Below are 20,090 nucleotides of genomic sequence, written 5' to 3'. Positions count from 1 at the left end.
TAGCACGTTATACATGTTGTGAAAGAATCTTAAAATTAATGTTTGGAAATGTTGAATTGTTAAAGCGAAAAATGACCTGGTTCATCAAAGTCTACTTCCGATGAAAAGTGATTGGCCCAAAGAAAGGAGCCATATTTGAAAGAGTTTTGTGTATTTTGATGGTGAAGAATTATTATACTTTTAATCTATTAGGCAACAAATTAGGCGTAATTTCTTCTTATTATATCTCACAGTTGTTCCTGCTAATCTTAAATTTCTTTTTACTTTATGAGATTGATCAGAGATTTAGCGGAATATCATTAATCCCCTCTCGTCGTTTCAGCCCCTGGTCATTTTCTGCACTACTACAACTGCAGTGCTGGTGCCACGAATTTCCTTTTTTTTTTGTTGTCTATATCAGTGCAGGCCATAGTGATAGTCATGATTGACATAATAAGTTAAATAATAAATGTCTTTGAATTGATTGACAAATAATAAATGTCTTTAAAATGATTGGCAATAACATGGTTCTGTGAGTAAATTTATTTGGAATTTATTTCCGGAAATTTTTGTTGTTGTTGTGCCCTCCCATTCTGTGAGAACCATCGTAAATGTTACATGCATTTCTTCGATTATGAACAAACCACTTAACTTTCGTTATTATAAACTTACCTGTGTGTTTGAAATCAACTCCCGTCCAATAAAATCCATTGCACAACTAAATATCCCAACGTATAAAAAAGTTCTCTCTTGACAAATTTGACTATTTACTTGTATTTTCGACTGAATCGACGACAACAATGATTTCGTTACATGTTGGACGACCCCATTGCAGCTGTTGAGGGGGTGGTTTAATTTTGACAGATAGTTTGATAACCACATGTTGCAATGAAAACAAAGCGCGATCATTACGATCGTTTGAGTTTGGGAGACGGAAAATATCAAAGTTCTGAAGATTTATATTAAAACCATGGACCGTATAGTCCCGTTGGTTGGATTCTCTGCTGCTCACTCGAGACATGACGAGACCTCAATTTTCAACGGCAATTCAAGCGATGTGATATTTGACATAGCTGGATTTTATACAGATTAATTTCTCGAACTTACAGTATTCTTATAGTTACATGGTAATTTTTCAACCCAATAACTATAAGTATTCCTATCCGGTAGTGACGAATTTCTCAAGTTTAGAACTGTGAAATTTCCAAATGCAGCAGTTGAAAATTGTGGAATGATCGATTTCAATATTTTCGTAGTTTTTGTAAGCACTTTGGTTTTGCTAAAAAATACTCCAAATAGTCCAAATTCCCGCATGGACGAAGGATTTTAAAATTATGAAAATAAAGTTCAGGAATAATACTGTCCGGAATGATGATTAATTGTGCAGAAGTAAAAATTAAAAGAATGTTTTAGTAGGTTTGTTTTTAACGAAAACTCGACTTGGTTTTTTCGAATTCACATTGGCGCGTCCAAAGTAAACAAAGACGATGTGTTGATACATTTACTACATTTATAGTAGTCTATCTATGTACATGTATGGGTTACAAAGAAAAAAAGAGTAGCAAGATTAATAAAAAATATTATGAATTGATTTATGTTTCTTTGCTTTTAAACTTAATACTGGTAATTGCGCGAGGGGAGGTAATTTTATTTTAGTCATGATTGTCCGGTCTATTTTTTGTTGCGGCACAGAATTCTAAAGGCTTCGTTGACGTTTCCTGTGCATACACGGTCCATGTTGAAACCATTGATCGCCAGTCTTTTCAATTTTATTCACAATGAAAATATCACTGATACTCGTAAAAATAAAGTCATATATAAACTAAAAATATGTTATTAATTTATCATATTAAAGATAATCATGGGTAATAGTTAAGGCCCGTAAAACAAATGTAATTGTTGTTGTGCAGCATGTGTGTTCAAAAGAAAATGATCTCGTCAGAGTAGCTAATCAAATAATTAAAACAAAATATTTCAAAAGGTGTAAAGTAATAAAATTTGCAGAGATTTTACTAGAATGTAAAAGACGGCAACAAAATAAAAGAATACAGATAGTTATGTGTGTGAACGCCCAAACTCAATGCCGAGCCGAGATTTGTACTGTAGCTTTTTCTTAAACCAAACTTGAATTGTTGTAAAAGTGCCGATTTGCTATGCTGTCACCCCTTATACGAAATGATATCTCCCAGAGAGTGACGTAATCAGCTTCCATATTGGTATTTTTCTGTGTCAAAGTTTGTGGAAATTCAATTTTTTTTTCAAGAGAGAACTTTTTTGTTCGTTGGGATAATTAGTTGTGCAGAGGATTTTATTTAACGGGAGTTGATTTCAAACACACAGGTAAGTTTATAATAACCAAAGTTGAGTAGTTTGTTCATAATCGAAGAAATCCATTTTAAATTTATGATGGTTCACACAGTAGATCTAAATCCCGTTGCTGTCTTCATAAAAGAAAAGTAAAAGCTTTTGGGAAATTTTCGAAAATAATCATATTTGTATCTATTAATTATTTATGACATTAAACAGGCATTATTATTATGCAAGAGCTAAATCTGCCTATTATTCCGGATCCTTGTTTAGGCTTAGGCCTTAAAAATGTTATATAAACAAATAATTAGACTTTTATTAACATGACAAGACCATAATTATTAACTCTAGATGCCATCTGATTGGTCTGATTTTCAACAGATTTGAATCCGATCTGCGGTTCAATGGCAGTTGACGATTAACCATAAGATAATCGAGATTTTGTTTATTATCATAAAAACAGTAATGACAATCAAGGTTATTGAAATGAGGATCCCCCAGTAAGATTCTTTGGGGGACTATACTATATACCAGAAAACACCGGAAAACTACCGGAAGATGTGTTATACTGAATACTGGAAAACACCAGAAAAACACTAAACACCCTAAATAGGTAACCCGGAGAAGGGCTATACTATAAACCGGAAACTAACCCTAACCCTAATCCTAACCCAGGCACACAGATTACCAGGCTTCGGGTTACCTATTTAGGGTGGTGTTTTCTGGTAGTTTTCCAGTGCTTTCCGGTATATAGTATTGCCGTTCTTTGGGCATGTCAAAAAATTAATTTCAGAAACCAAATATTTAAGAATTTCTCTAGAGTGGGATTTTTAATAATTTATTATAAAATTTATATCCGTGTTGGATCAGACGGTTTGTCATTAGGTCAAGTTGCGTTGTTTCGATTCCCCACTTGTACGTGACGAGGAGTAGGGTCGCCTGTCCAACCTCGTGGGTTTTCTCTGGCTCCTCTGGTTTCCTCCCAGTGCTAAAGACCCCTATGTCTTATGATATAAAAATAGTGCTACTTTAAAAGTGCGTATTACTATTATATGATCTACAGTATTCTACACATACACATGTACATGTAGTGTGTAGACGATTTCAGACCTTTTCTCTTGTCTTTTAGTAGGTCGAGAAAATGTCTTCAGAGAAGAAACAGACAAGAGTAAAAGTTATTGTTAGAGTTCGACCAACACTGAAGGATGGTGTGAAAACATGTGTTAATACGAACAACAAACCAAACACAGTACAAATATTGAATCATAGAAACATCAGAGAAAATCTCATGTATGAGTAAGTAAAGATAAATTCGATTTGGAGTTTTGGTGGTCTGATCCCTTGACCTTATTGGCCAATAAGATTGCCAGCGTTGGTATATCAGATTGCCAGCATATATGTAGGTATACAGTTCTGCATTTAAGAATCGTGGAAATTTTCAAATTCATGCATTTACAAGTGATTTTATTGGGTTTATTATTAAGAGTTTGTTTGACTGATACAGATGCATATAGTTCTGTGAAGGTAAACACTAAAAATCTCTACACTTTAGGATTCTTTTAAAAAATCCCCGATTGCATAGATCTATTCATTGGTCATATTATTTTTGTTAGCCCCTAGTTCCAAAAGAATTTAATTCAAAGATTGTATTCAAATCATGCAGAACATTATTTCAACAGAAAATAACAGGCAGTTTTACACATTACTACATATAGAATGATTTTGATTAGATACTGTACTAGATGTATAAATATTTACAAATAAATATATAAAAAAAAATGAAATGAAATGGGGTTTAACGTCCTACTGGGCTAACGAAGACAGTATAAAGATATGATAGTTGTATAATAATTTTTTTTATTGTAGTTTTAGTGCTGTATATGATGAGACATGTAGTCAACAACACATCTATAATAATAGTATCAAATCTATGATTAGTAAATCGTTAAATGGACAGAATGTCTCCATATTTGCATATGGACCAACTGGAGCAGGTAGGTATTTCTATACATGTAGGAACCAGAAACTAGTCATAAAATCATTGAATAATCATTGGCCATAAAAATAAAATTGTAACGGAATTTGTTCATATATGCCAAATACTTGCTATTCGTATTCGTTATTTGATATCAATCAAAACTAATGGAATGTGATCTGCTTTTTTTCTCCTATGAAATATTTACTGATATCAATTCAGTGATATCAACTAATGTTCAAAAATAACCCAAAATTACAATTACAGATTAAAAAATCTGAAAATGTTTTAAAAAGTGTCCATACAATTATTATTTCAGTAGAATCAAATATTCAAACAGCATTTGAGTAATGAGTAAATGACTGAGAATATCGAAATAGTAAAATCAGCATTTGATGTGACCACTAGAAATAAGAGTTTTACAATTTTTCCTCCTTTAGATTCCAGTATTTGTGCTTTGTTTATTTTAGGGAAGACACATACTATGTTGGGTAGTGGTACAGATCCTGGTATGATACCAAGAGTTATCAATGATTTGTTATTAACTATAGAGAATGAACAAAACACAGTTAATGATAAACCACAGAAAGATAGATGGCAATATACAGTTACTTTCTCTTATCTTGAAATTTATAATGAAAAGGTGGGTAATTCTTGCAGTCAGCAATGTTATTTTCTAACTCAACCAGTGGTTTTAGGGGTTTGGATGGCCGAATGGTTAGCACATGTGCGCTGTATCATAAGGTCCGTAGTCATTGAGTCAGCTGGCATGGTTTCGATTCTCCAGTTGTACATAAGAAGTAGGGTCACCTGTCCAGCCTTGTGGATTTCTCCGGTTTCTTCCTCCCACTGTTAAAGACCCCTACTTGCCAGCGAATTATTGAAATAAAATTGAACCATGTTAGTCCCGAAATGACCTGGTTTGTGTCGAGTGGCCTCTCTTTCTCGCTGTCTCAAGATTTTGTTTATTATGTAGCAATGATAATTGATATTCGATCTACCGTATATCACTTGTTTTGACCATATCCAATTTATTTATATCATCTACAAAGGATGCCAAATACGAAATATCGTTGTAAATACTGAACATAATTAAACCATATTTGGACTGATATTCCTTTTAGACATTCAACTTTGACAGTATTGTAGTTCTCAAGGGATTCAAAAGCCTCAAAGGTTGATCATTGCCCTTGAATATGTATGCCTATGGGGAAGAATAGACTGTTTAATTTATTTTATACAGCAGTCTAAGTCTTTAATTTGAGCTATTAGAATTATTGAACCAATGACCTCTGTTGCTTTGTTCTGTATATAAATTATTAGACTTTCTGTAATTGTAGGTACAAGATTTATTAGAACCAGCATCTGTAGACTTGCCTATCAGAGAAGATGGTGATCATAATATATTTGTAGCAGGTTTGGCAGAAAAAGGGATCACTAGCTTTGAAGAATTTAAAAACTATTTTGGTCCTGCTTCAAACAACAGGTAAGCTTGCACGCTCATTACTGGAGCAGTGGTCATTCCTTCATCAGTAGGGAGCAGTTTTGAAAATCAGGTCTCAAGGAAATTTTTCCAATTTGCATGCAGCATGCATCACCTCATGGTAACACAGTGACTCTCCCCCCCCCCCCCCCCCACCTCCCACCCAAAAAGTCATTCAATGATCGAATGATACATTTAACATTTAACTATTGTAATGGTTTATCTTTAGGACTGTAGCTGCTACTAAATTGAATGATAGATCAAGCAGAAGTCATAGCATTCTTATGTTAAAAGTAAAAAAGAACGCCATGTTTCCACCTAATAGAGAATTTCAGGGTAAAATATATTTGATAGATTTAGCTGGCTCTGAAGATAATCGTCGAACTGGTAATCAAGGAATAAGGTAATAAAACATTCTAAATTTGTAACTCCAAACTTTGCTCCTATTTTTAGTTGTGGATATTACAGCCTCATATTACCTGAATATCAAAATCGTTTGTCTATATATACATGTCGATGTCTGGAAAGACAGTCAAACAATAATGTTAAATTTCTTGTTCACTTAACATATTTGGCTCATTTATGACTCTGCACTGGCAATATGAGTTATTGTTATTTTCACATGCCCTGCCCCGATAACTTTAAAATGATGTATCGTTTATTTGAATCAGATAACAAACGACCGGCCTATGCCCATGGAGGGCTGTTGGATCGGCAAATGGTTAGCATGTGCGTGATCTATCAAAAGGCCTGTCATTGAGTCAACTGGCACGGTTTCAATTCCCCGGTTACATACGTGACGAGGAGCAGGATCGCCTGTTAAACCTCATGTTTTCTCTAGGTCCTCCGGTTCCCTCCCTCTGCTAAAGAACCCTATGCGCAAGCAAATTCTTGAATTAAAATTACACAATGTGTATGACCTAGTTTGTGTTGAGTGGATGTAAAATATCGACACATATCTGTGCATACTAAGTGGATTGAACTATATGGTCATTATTTCAATTTCTCACATAATTTGAACATCAATGCATATGTGACTAGCCTAGTAGATGATATGAAATTGTATTTCTTGTGAGCAAACATAAATTGAACTACTAATATGCACAATAAGTCTCATGCCAAGTCCCAACATTAATGCCTTATATCAACATCTAACTACAATGTTTCAATCTAATCTTTTTTAGTGAAGTCCTATTCAATGATAAAAGTGTAATCAACTTGTATTTAATTAATCCTGTCTTGATGGTCTCTAAATTTAAATCTGATTAAAACATAGATCCTATTTCGTTTTGTTTTTTAAAGTTCAAAATTTCGTTTTACTTGTCTTTACTACTCTGGAAGACTCTATCATTGACGTGTTCTGTATGATGTAAGTGATTTGCCAATGAGCTTTTGGCGTGAGCTGCACGGAACTGTGGGTAATCCACTAGAAACATCAATGCTGATTGGCTAAACAAATATCTGACGTCATATGGTCAAAAGCCGCTGGTATGACCTCTGACGCTACCTCCCAAAACAACTGGTCAGATCTTCGTGTAGTGTAGGTCATTGAAAGTATAAGAAACAAAACGAAATATAGATCTGTTGTTTAATCAGATTGTGTAAATTTGTGCTTTTATCTGAGTTAAAAATTAAAATTGAATTTTTATTTGATCAGATTAAAAGAGAGTGGAGCTATTAATAAATCATTGTTTGTATTGGGAGAAGTTGTAGATGCTATTAATAATAATCAGGTGGGTACTGAACTGTGTCTTAAACTAGAAATTTATGATGCATTGACTTCAAAATTTATCACTTGCTGTTTTCAAGAAAATGTTTAAAGTTTCAAATAGTTAAAGATACATTATGGGAGATTCGATAACGAGTTGGCAGTTCTCACTATAATAATTAAAAACTAGATAACGTAAAGGCAATTAGCTGAAAATTTCATTCAAATTGATCCACTATGAACCGAGAACTAAGCGAATGCAATTTCTGCCTAGCCTCGGTCATCATTACTAAAGTCAGTACGATAAACAGCATAGTCTCGATTATCCATTTAATCGTTTAATCGAGAAGGAAAGTTATGCAGTAAATCGGCTCACAATCCACTTAAGATCGCAGACTAGCGATGCCATCTAGAGTTGATTATGGTCTGGATAAGTTAATTAATGTCTAATTAATAATATAGATAACATTTCAGGCCTAAAGAAAGACCTGCAATAGACAGATTTAGCTCTTGCATAATGTATGTTTAATTCTCTAATTATTCCCTTAAAATAAATAAGATTTTAATTTTTTGTATCATTGTAAAACCAAAGCAAGTTTTTGTTTGGATGCAAATACAAAAATGTTGTTGGTATGGATTTTTTTCGTTACCATTTTTTGTTTGGTTACTGTCTCGGTAAAGATTTTTTTTTATTTCGAATGTCATTTATTTTACTGCTTTGATTGTTGCAGCCAAGAATACCTTACAGAAACAGTAAATTAACAAGACTTTTACAGGTAGGTTTGTAAATAAATGTCTAGAAGGGTTTTGAGTCTGGACAACACTGACTCAATCATTTCAAGACTAACATTATTTTGTATTTATTTTTATACACCCACATTGAAATGTGGTTGTTGTTGTTGTCGCCCCCGCCCGTCCGGTGGTCTGGCTTCCACAATTGCTTGTGGACACTCTACGGACTAAAGTTAATATCCGATTGACTTTATACGTAATACAGTGTTTATAAGGTCATGAAACGAAGGAGCCTATCAATTTTCAAATTATGGCAATTGGTATTAAATGTTTTATATGCTAAATGTAAGAATAGGGCAGAACTAGAAGCTAAATGGGTTGTTACTTGTAATCAGATTTTAGTGTGTTGTAAATGTTTTCATTTCTGGACGACTTAGCTGCTGTGGGTGTATGTTTTGTTATCTGGCAACCTCTCTTCTCCCAACAATTTGCTCAAGTGTAACTAAACTGGAGTACCAAAGAAATAACCATTGAGATTAGGCAGGCAACCCTAATCCAATTGGGTAAAACGTTGTACTAACGGAAATTTTCCTTGACTTTTCATGTTTCCTTTTCGCAAACTTAAACATCATCAAGAAGGGCAGAGGGGTCTAAATCATGCAGTTAAGATCATAAGGTCTGCCACTGAGTCAATTGGTGATACAAAATCCCTGAGGCTTTAACTAGTGATGTTTATTTTGTTATTGTAGGATTCTATTGGCGGTTCATGTCATTCTATAATGATAACTAACATAGCACCTGAAGAACATTATTACTATGATACATACTGTACATTAAACTTTGCTAGTAAGAGTAAAAAGATAGTCAACACCAATACAACTTGTTTAAAACAACAAACATCAACATCGTCATTATCAGGTAAGTGTGGGACTCCTGATCCAGATTAATTAAATACACTCAGTGAGTAAGATGTTGGCTTATCCGACGTGGTTCTCCTCTTAGACCACAGAAGGTTGAAGCAATGCTGGGCCTTTTAGGGGTGAAAAACATTTTATATGCATGATAATTAGAACATGTCACACTTTTAATTCTCTAAATTTCAAAATTATGTCTATGTTATTGTCAAACATTTCCTATCAGTTTTTCATATGCTATTTAGGGGAAAAAATAAATACTGATTTGTGAACAATTTTGGCTTGACGAAAAAAGTTTTAGCAGACATTAAATACCGTTTCTTTTATTTTATTTTTTTCTTCAGGAAACACGAGCACCAGTGGAGAAACAGCTCAAACAACTCATAATTTCTTAAAGAGAAACAATTCCAGTAAATTATTAAATGAAAATGCCAAAAAACCCAGATTATCTCCCAGTCCTTTAATATCTGCTGAAGCCCCAGTTTCTACAGATCCAGCTCCATTGCTCAGGTTAGTAAAATCAACAAATCACTTCTATTAGGAAGTAATTGATAAATATCAGTTAATTTTAAACTTTAAATGTCAGACACGACATCCCTGAGGCACCTGTCATCTTGTGTTCAGTGTCAAATGAAACAGGATATCAGTCCAATAATGGTTCAGTTTCGTAAAGTATTTTTACAAAGATTTGTGGAATTGAAATTTCATCAATCTATGCTGCACGCTATGCAATCTACTGTTGCCATTACGTTGTCTATGAAAATTTAATGATAGACCTATTTTAGATCTGATTGAATCCAACACTGTAACCCAGGTATCGTTTAATCTTGTGTATCTAGCACTAATTTCTTTCACATTCGTTTAATATTAAATCTTTGTTTAAAAATTTGTAAAAACTGTTTAAAATCACCATAAATCGTTTAATTTGTACTTCTGTCCAGTTTAAAGATGACCATTCAATTTTGATAATGAGTGTCCAATTTACAAGTGTTTAATTTCTCAATCATTGTTAAAAAATAAACAACCCAATTGATTAATGATGTATAATGATCAATTTTTGAACAGTGATCAGGAAATTAAATACTTGTAAATTGGACACTCATTATCAAAATTAATCAGTCAGCTTTAAACTTTTGGTGATTTTAAACAATTTTTACGAATTTTTAAACAAAGATTTGATATTAAACGAATGTGAAAGAAATTAGTGCTAGATACACAAGATTAAACGATACCTGGGTTACAGTGCAAGCTGGGACATTATTTAGCATGGTATTTTGAATGATAAATAATCTGAGAACATATTAGCGTGGATTAAACACACATATGCAAGAGGTAAATCTGCCTATTGCAGGTCTTTCTTTAGGCCTGAAATGTTATCTAAACTATTAATTAGACATTTATTTACATGAAAAGACCATAATCAACACTCAATGCCATCTTATGTGTTAGATTTTCACTGGATTTCAATCCGATCTGCTCTTCAACGCTCACTGATGATTAAATGCAAAAATGGATAATCGGGACTGTTTTTTTATCGTACCGACTTTAGGAATGATGATTGAGGCTAGACATAAATTCAATCGCTAATATCTTGGTTCAGAGTGGAACAATTTGACTTAAATTTTCAGCATATTTCCTTTACATTGTTTACTTTTTAACTATTATAGTGAGAACTGCCAGCTCTTTATCTAATCTTCCATAATGCCCCTTTAAGCTATTAGAAATTTGATATTTTAACGAGAAATGTCAATGGTGCATTGTTACTTTAATTAAAATAGATGAAAATGGGTCTAAGAGCACATTTCAATGTAATATGAATGTATAAAGTGATTTATATTCAATTTTTAAAAAAAAAGATAATTGTAATTTTGATCAATTATATTCGGTGAAATAAGTCCAAATTGAACGTTAGTCATTTATGTCTGCTTATACCATTCTGCATGTTTTTATTACTAATTACTTGTGTATTATCTTGAAGGATATATTTTTCTTTGTTCATTACAAATATTGCCTGAAACCATAGAGTACACTTGTCTTAAATATTGGATGTTAGGATCGTATATTTTCACGACAAGACAACAACACCAATATCGATTGAAATAGACCAATATTGAATTCTAATTGATGTTTTAATTTCGATTATTATGGGAAATATTGAGTTAGTGGGTTAGCTCCTTTATGGTACATCTTCACGTAATGTGGTATATACTTTTTGTGGAAATGGACAAATGACAGTAAAACGTTGTCTTTTTAAAAATCCTTATTTTGAATTTTGCATTAACACTAAATAGGTAACCAGGAGAAGGGCTATACTATAAACCGGAAACTAACCCTAACCCAGGCACACAGAGGACCAGGCTCTGGGTTACCTATTTAGGGTGCCAGTCTCCGGGTTACCTATTTAGGGTATTTTCCGGTATTTAGTGTTTTTTGGCCATCAAAAGTTCACTTTACCTAAAATTGATTTTGATGTAATCATTTGAATGATAACTCATTTTAAACCATGAACACCAGGGCAAAGACGGTATCCAACCTATATTTAGTTTATGTTTTAATTTCTTAAAGATACATTAGTTACGAGTTTTATAAAGAGTTGGCCATTCTTGCTATAATAATTCAAATCTAGATGATAAAAAAAGAAAATGTTGAAAATCTCAGTCAAATTACTTTGTCCTGAACGGAATTGTCACTGTTGGATGTTTAGACTAGAAATAGGCATCAATTGTGTCTGTACCATCTATGAGAATTGGCGATTGTTTGATTGACAGATGATAACTCCATCCACGTATTCTCGATTATCAAGTAACATGCTCAATGGCTGCATGTATTGTAGCCTTGCTTGGCAGGCCTTACATCACCAGTTTCCGCTAGGGACATCAGCCACTAACGGTAAACGTTAGCTTGGTCCGCCATCTATTGATTTAATTTTAAATGGACGACTGTTTAAATCCAAACTGTATCCAAGCCATCCGTGGGTCTACAGAGTTGATTTTGAGCTTGTTGTGTAAATAAAGGTCTAATTGATAATTTCTAAACATCTGAAGCCTAAATAAAGACTTACAATAGGCAGATTTAGCTCTTACATAATGTTTGTTTAATTACTATCTGAAGAACATCTTTAAATTTAAACAAGATAATCTTGATTGTACTTGAACTGCATTTTTTTTTAATTATGATTTTGATTTTATTTTTATTTTGTTTGTAAATTTCATTGTGTCTCTGTAAATTTCATTGTGTTTGTGTTCCAGTCCATTAATGAGAAGACAGAATAACCTAGAGAACATAGTTAACCTTCGACTGCAGGAAATGGAACAAAATATACTACAGAAAATAACACAAAACAACATATCCACCAACAGCGACACAGCCATGACCGAAATACAGCGCCAGTTGATTCTCTGTAGGGAAGAATTACAGAAAATGAAAGAGGAAAAACATTTGCTGGAGAAACCAAATAAAGAAGCCAATCGAAAAGTGGGGAAAAAGCTAAATTCTAAAAGCATTAGCAGCAAAGATTTGAAGAAGTCCCTGCCTGAAGAGAATGAGAATAACGTAGAAAAAGTGAGCCAAAAATCCAAGAAAAGTGAAAAGATCATATCACAGCCGAACGTTGTTGAAAAGGAAAGAAAAGGCCTGCAAGGTATGATTTTGATTTTATCCTGTGCTGTCCCTGTAAAATTTGACAACCAGTCATTTTGTTTTCCTAGCATGATTTTTGTGGACTGGAATAGGAGTATTTTAGTCATACATAATTTGACATCCAGACATTTTGTTTTCCTAGCATGTCTTTTGTGGACTGGATTAGGAATATTTTCGTGATACACGTAAAATTGCAAACATAATTTTGCGAAATTAAAGGAAATGGCATTTAACATCTTACTCTTTTGAACCAACCAGACTAATGAACACTGGGATATGCCATACAGTGTGCTATGATGAGGGAAATTTTACCTGGACTGTGATGCTATAGCTTAATCTTATTTTACTTTCCAAATGTTAAATGACCACACTATATTAATTCCATTGTATTTATTCTCACAGCCATATGCCATTACAGCACATCATGTTATCGCTTGATGTACAGAAGACAAGTGCATGCTTTACTATGACAACTAAATCTATGGCTGCACACTCACACAACTCATTACTATTCATATATACAAAGGTCATGAATATTCATGTTAATACAAATATTAGGGGATCTTTAGCACGCTGTCAGTGGTGCACACAAAACCTTAGGTTTTTCTCTAATCTAAAATGATCACTGACAAAGTACTCCTTATTTTTCAATTCAACTGCAACATATTTCTTTTGATATCACAAGATGTCACAAATACAATGTACAGTACATGTATTTTATCACAGATTTATTCGAAATAATTTTGTGATGAAATAAGTTGTTACAAAAATCTGTACAATTATTTTTCAAAATTAAATTAAATATTTTTCTTTTAACAGATAAAACAAATCAAAATATAGTTGTCATCACAAAGAAGGAGAAAATAATCAAAAAGAAAGAGAAGTTAGCGGAGGTGTCCTTTAGTCCTTTATTTGCTTCAGTTCCTAGAATATTTAAAAAAGGATTCCGTTCTACAGCTTGTAAGAAGATATTTGAAGATGGTAAGTAAAATCATTTCTGTGATCTATTTCTGTTACAGACTTTTGGGTAATTATTTTGATGCCAGCAGAGTTAATACACAAATTTTCTGATATGTTTATTATTTAATTCATGGCAAAGACACCAATGTGAAATTCTTCCAGAATGTGTACTTTCAAGGGGACGCAATTCCTTTTGATAGAGGCACAAGCAAGTTGAATTGTGTTACTGACAACAATAGTTGTCTCCCCTTAGACCATGGCCTGTGTAAATAAAACCATTTCACTAATCATTCTTAGTAATTTTATTTTATTTATTTTTTAGATGAAGATGATGATTTTCAAGAAAATGAAACACCATTAAACAGTGAAGTACAACACCAACACAGTAAGTTCAAAGAATATGTTAATAAGATTTAATTTTGCCCTAAAGCTACAACTAGATGTCCATGTCTTGTTATTTGAGAGTAAAATAACAGTAGTTGAGAATTGGATATTGTTTACTACAGAAATGTTCTGTTCACTCTTTTCAAATATGTTCCTTGTTTCGAAGGGCCTTCATAATATTTCATGCCCAGCAGTTTTAACTTGTAGAATTAATAATTACTTTACACAATGTGTTCAACTTAAACCGCATTCCATTCTGACTCTAATTAACATAGATTATATATAACCAAACCTTTTTGACGTGGGAATAAGTTATAACTGCGACAAATAAAATTACAATCCATTGTGCTCTATCTAGTATATCTAGTATATATACTCAGCCAAATTAAAAACTTGACACTGATGAATTTCAACAAAAAAATTTTTCTGGTAAGTCAAATAAATTTTAAAGTGTTTCTAACGATAGTAAGTAGTAAGAAGCCTTTAATTTCATAAAATTGTAAAGTCACGTGGACCTGGGCTAACGTTTCAACAAGCCAATGCTCGACCCCATACAGCAATTGCTACCCAGAATTTTTTAAGAAATGCCGGTGTCCAAGTCCTGGATTGGCCGTCGCCTAGCCCGACCTTAATCCTATTGAACACATCTGGGACGAACTGGGTCGACGTGTTCGTCAGCAAGTGAATCCACCACTGACGTTGCAGGACCTTCAACATGCTCTTGCTGAGCAGTGGCGACGTCTTCCTCGGGTAGTGTTTACTAATGTTCTGAGATCCATGAGAAGACGTTGTGTGGCAGTACGAGACGCTAGAGGAGGCCACAACCGTTACTAAACACTTTATTCCGATTGTTCTCCAAGTCTCTGAATTTCATTTTGGGGGGGTACTGTGACATCACGAACGTTATCAATGTCAAGGACTTTCGGCGAGACGTATTCTTGCTTTCTGTTGATGTCAAGGTCGTCTGTGCACAACATAACTCTAAAATAGTTGCCTTAAACCAAATATTAAAAATCTAGTCCCCAAAATCCTGAGTGTCAAGTTTTTAATTTCAGTATATCAGTGTGGACAATAAAGCTGTTGGTGGGAATATGTTACCTTACCTTGCAAGCTATGGTTTTTATTTCACATAGAAATCATATTAAACCATATGTTAGTCCCGAAATAATTTAGTGCAGGATAAACTCTCTGTCTCTCACTCTCTCTCTATCCCAATCAATATTAAAAATTCCTTATTATAAGCTAACTAGATATACATACCCAGATTGTTCACTATTGTTACTAGCAATTGTTTTATTCTTCTTACTAGATACTGATTTTTTGAACATTCTCAACACGTCATCCATTAAAGACTTACAGCAATTACACACTGTCGGTAATAAACGAGCTCGACTTATATTTGAATGGAGGCAGCTTCATGGAGAATTTGAGAGTGTAAGTATAAACTACTGTTAATGTATGTTATATGCATAATAAGAAACCCGATACAGTGGAATATACACATGATATGAAATTAATAATTTAAAGGAACAACATTTACTTCTAGTAAATGGAGTTTTGGTAGGTGGTGTTTCAATTTGCTAATCAAAATCAAAATTATTTGTATTTGGGGTTGTGTATTTTTGAAACTATTTTAACATTGGAGTGTGGTTGTATATTGTCTGCATTGGTTTCTAGGAGTAGGAGTCGGATAAAACGTTTTTATACGCCCATATTGAAATGTGGTCGTATATTGTCGTCGCCCCCGTCCGTCCGGCTTCCACAACTGCTTGTGGACGCTCTACAGGCTAAAGTTAATATCCGACTGACTTTAAATTTATATACAGTTACAGTGTTTAAGACCATGAGACGAAGAAGCCTATTGATTTTCAACGAGTTCCGATAATTACTGCCAAAGTTATGGCCCTTGATCACTTTAAAAAATCTTGTGACGCTCTAGAGGCTAAAGTTATCATCCGATTGACTTCAGATTGATACACAGAGTTTACGGTCTTGAGACGAACAAGTATATTGATTTTCAACGAATCTTTATGACTTGAACAGCTAAATCCATGATGTTAAAAGTTTCGTATACTAAACGTTAGCATGGGGCCGAACTTTATAAAAACCAAACAAATTCTAATGGTTTTCTGATAATTACTTAATGAGGTGTTACTCTTAATCAGATTTTAATGTATTATAAATGTTTCATTACCGAAAAAAGTAAAAATATGCGACAACTCGTGTTGACTGCCCGGACGATATAGCTGCTGTGGGCGTATGTTTCGTTGCCTGGCAACCTATTTTTTTTAATGACAGTACAAATTGAAACAAAGTAAATTAAACATGATGATAGCTTAACCTCCCAACATACATGGTTTCATTTAAATATTTGAAATTTGATTCAAGTGATATTCTTATAATCAAATTCTAACAGAGATCTGCTTTCATATCAAATAATGCTGGTTGCCATGGCAATCATATAATCATCTTTTATTTAGGCAGATATATAGCTTCAAATATTTACTAAAGTTATTAATGAGATATTTGTCAGTTTTATCAAGAAAGTTCATGTTTATACACCAACATTGAACTGGGGTCATCTATTGTTGTCAACCCTGTCTGTCTGTCCACAGTTGCAGTACATGACAAAATCTTGTAGGTTTTCTCTGCTTCCTCCCACCATTAAAGATCCTTACGCGCCAGCAAATTATTGAAATAAAATTGAACCATATGTTAATCCTGAAATAACCTAGATTGTGTCAAGTGGATGTTAAACCCCATTTCTCTCTCTCTCTCTCTCTCTCTCTCCACAGGTGCTTATGGATTCTCTAGAGGCTGAAGATTTCCAATAATTCCCGTCAAATTATTTGTTCATTGGCTTATTTTTTTTCTCTTACATGTGGTTTCTCTCTGTGTCAGTGGTGCATGACAGAGGGCCTAGCAAGGGAAAACATAGTTGTTAGGATGGGATGAAAATCCAAGGACCCATGTAAACATTGGTGTGCACATAAAAGATCCCTTGGCATTTGGAATTTGATATAAGAGTAGTGAAAATTTCCCTCATAGCCCACTGTATATCCATCTTAATTAGTCCAGTCCGTGTGTGTGTAGGACGTTAAACCCTGTTTCATTTCTTTAATAGTAGTATTGATTATGACTTTACACTGCAGGTTGATGGGCTGAAGAATATACCTACATTAACAGATAAATACATCAAAAATTTACTACATGTAAGTTGGTATATGTACATATATTTATTTATTGTAATAGCCTAATCAAAACAAACTTTCAGGAGTTTTAACTCAGGAACATCAATTTTAACAAATGGGTTGGATGGCCGAATGGTTAGCACATGCGCGCTGTATCATAGGCTGTCGATTCCTCGGTTGTATGTGACAAGGAGTAGGGTCGCCTGTACGACCCAGTTGGTTTTCTCCAGGTCCTCCAACTACTAAAGATCCCTACCTATCTTTCATTACTATGAATTTGAATATTTTGTTGACACATGATTCTTAATTGTGGTTTGAAAACCATATGTTAATCTCGAAATGATCTAGTTTGCATTGAGTGGGCATTAAACCCATTTCTCTCTCTCTATTTTGGCAATCTGAAAGATTGCATGACCACAACGTCAATCTAGTTTCATTTTATTGAACATGCTATAATGACATTACTATTTGGACTCCTCTTAAATCGTAAATTACAACAATAAATAGCAATGAATGTACTTTACGATAGCATATTTAAGTTAATCTGTTAAAATCATCAATTGGTAATAGGCCTAGGCTTCATTTATTATTTAAACCCATTTGGTAAAATAATATTGAGAATTTCCATATAAAGCAAACAGATATACACTTTTAAATAATTGAGATGCATAGAAGCAGAACAATTTAGATATGATTAATATTTTGAAAATTTGGTTGGCCTCATGAAAATTATTTTCATACTGTAGTGCAATTTTCATGTAAAAAAATGTCATTTCCTATTAGAATTGAGATATGTTCAGTAATTTGTTTTATTGCATATTGTATGACCTAATTGTTGTCAAAGATATTGGTCTCTATTAGTTTTAATCTGTAAAGATATAATTTAAAAGATCCTGATCAGAGTTATGTTGTTTGGGTTATCTGTAAAAATCTTTTTCTTTTTCAGAGCAATATGGTGACAACATAGATCTGTTTTTAATCATAAATGGCATTGTATATATTCATAATTTTATCATATTGCAAAAGATCAATTTTGAATGTTTTGTAATTATAAGCAATAGCTACTGATATTATTAATCACATGTATGTTTTTTTATTCAAACATTGATAGTTGATCAGTATTTAAAAAGACTGAACGAGTAAAATTTTTTTTACTTTTATTCATAAGTAATTTCAAAGCATTTCATATTGCTAGCAATAATACATGTATCTATTTTATCATTTGGCCAGCTTTAAATTAACATATTTATTGCCCAGTTCAAGGGCCTTGAAACTTGAGCACATTTATTTCTGTAATATAGAATGTCCCTAAAATGAATTGGATAATGGTCGGTGATAGTTATTATTTCATGAAGAATATCATTCTCCCATCCCATTAAATGTGTATTCCAATACATTTCACATTGCTTATTCATAATGTACAGAATAATCTGTTTGACAAGACTTTATCCAATGTATATAATTGTATATATAAATCTTTTTTTATATTCACTAATGAAATTAGCATGTATTGACAAATTTTCTTAAAACAAAATTAAAAAAAAGATTGTAGTTTTTTTCACTAACCTGGATATTATTTAATCTTGTGTATTTAGCACTCATTTCTTTCACATTCGTTTAATATCAAATCTTTGTTTAAGAATTTATTTAACATCACACCAAATCATCTAATTTGAATGTGTGTCCAGTTTAAAGCGGACTGATTAATTTTGATAATGAGTATCCAATTTACAAGTGTTGAATTTCCTGACCACTGTTCAAAAATTAACCGTTATACATCAATAATCAATTGGGTTGGGTTTTTTAACAGTGATCGAGAAATTAAACACTTGAAAATTGGACACTCATTATCAAAATTGAATGGTCAGATTTACACGGGACACCAGTACAAGTTTTTGACGACTTTAAACGATCTTTTTGAGTTTTTAATCAAAGATTTGATATTGAATGAATGTGAAAGAAATTAGTGCTAAATACACAAGATTATATGATACCCGGATTACAGTGTGTGTAGTTGTTAGATTTAGATTGTTGTTGATATTATTATATTTTTATAAAATTTACATCTCGACCACATCTGTTTTTAATTAAATACATCAGTATTTTTATTTTTAATACTTTTCTTTTTAAGGCGAGGTTAAATAACTAAAAAAAATTACTATTTTAATGTAAGGACAACTGTCATTATTTACTTAAATGTAAAAGAGTATAAAAAGGCCGTCATAGACCAAAATGTACTTTAAATTGTATTATCTTAAACTCTGTACATTAAGTTACCTTTATGTAAGTTCATTTTATTATACGCATATGTGGTCATATATTGCCACAAGCAATTGTAGACGCCCTAGAGGCTTAAGTTAATATTGGATTGGCTTTAAATTTATACACAGTGTGTAAAGTCGAAACGAAGAAGCCTATTGATTCTCAACAATTTCTGATATACGACAACCCTTGTTGACTCCACTGACGACTTGGCTACTGTGGGCAAATGTTTTATTGCCTAGCAACCGATCTTGTATGGTATAATTGCTCATGTCCTTTATTTATTTTGTTTTAAACAAATTTTAACTGAATAATGTACATTATGTAATAAATTCTTCAAAATATGCCTTCTTGTGCCTATTAAATTTTCTCCAACCTTGTGGGTTTTCTTCGGGTCCTCCGGTTTCCTCCCACTGCTAAAGACCCCTATGTGCAAGCGAATTATTGAAGTAAAATTGAACCATGTTAGTCCCAAAGTAACCTACTTTGTGTCATGTGGACGTTAAACTCCATCTCTCTCTGTGTTAATTTTCCGTTTACACATGCGAGTTTCAGA

General features: G+C 33.1%; 1 protein-coding gene across 2 annotated transcripts; it reads left to right on the top strand.

Moving 5' to 3' along the window:
- Positions 1-36: 36 nt before the first annotated feature.
- On the top strand, positions 37-19,878 carry LOC126825194 (kinesin-like protein KIF22). Of its 2 annotated transcripts, none has more exons than XM_050554694.1 (16): positions 37-161; positions 3,416-3,582; positions 4,153-4,280; positions 4,732-4,904; positions 5,602-5,747; positions 5,974-6,147; positions 7,402-7,477; positions 8,184-8,228; positions 8,934-9,102; positions 9,443-9,608; positions 12,347-12,738; positions 13,557-13,718; positions 14,020-14,082; positions 15,391-15,515; positions 17,234-17,293; positions 18,219-19,878. In XM_050554694.1, the coding sequence occupies exons 2-16, from the start codon at positions 3,428-3,430 to the stop codon at positions 18,237-18,239; spliced, it is 2,055 nt and encodes a 684-aa protein (XP_050410651.1). In that variant the 5' UTR covers positions 37-161; positions 3,416-3,427; the 3' UTR covers positions 18,240-19,878. The 2 variants fall into 2 exon arrangements, with proteins under 2 accessions (XP_050410651.1, XP_050410650.1); XM_050554693.2 differs by having other exon boundaries at positions 136-161; positions 3,419-3,582.
- Positions 19,879-20,090: the final 212 nt, after the last annotated feature.

This window comes from Patella vulgata, chromosome 6 (assembly GCF_932274485.2).
Source record: "Patella vulgata chromosome 6, xgPatVulg1.2, whole genome shotgun sequence".
Classification (NCBI taxonomy): domain Eukaryota; kingdom Metazoa; phylum Mollusca; class Gastropoda; family Patellidae; genus Patella; species Patella vulgata.
The sequence above is the reverse complement of the archived record's forward strand: the minus strand, read 5'-3'. Positions and strand labels throughout refer to the sequence as shown.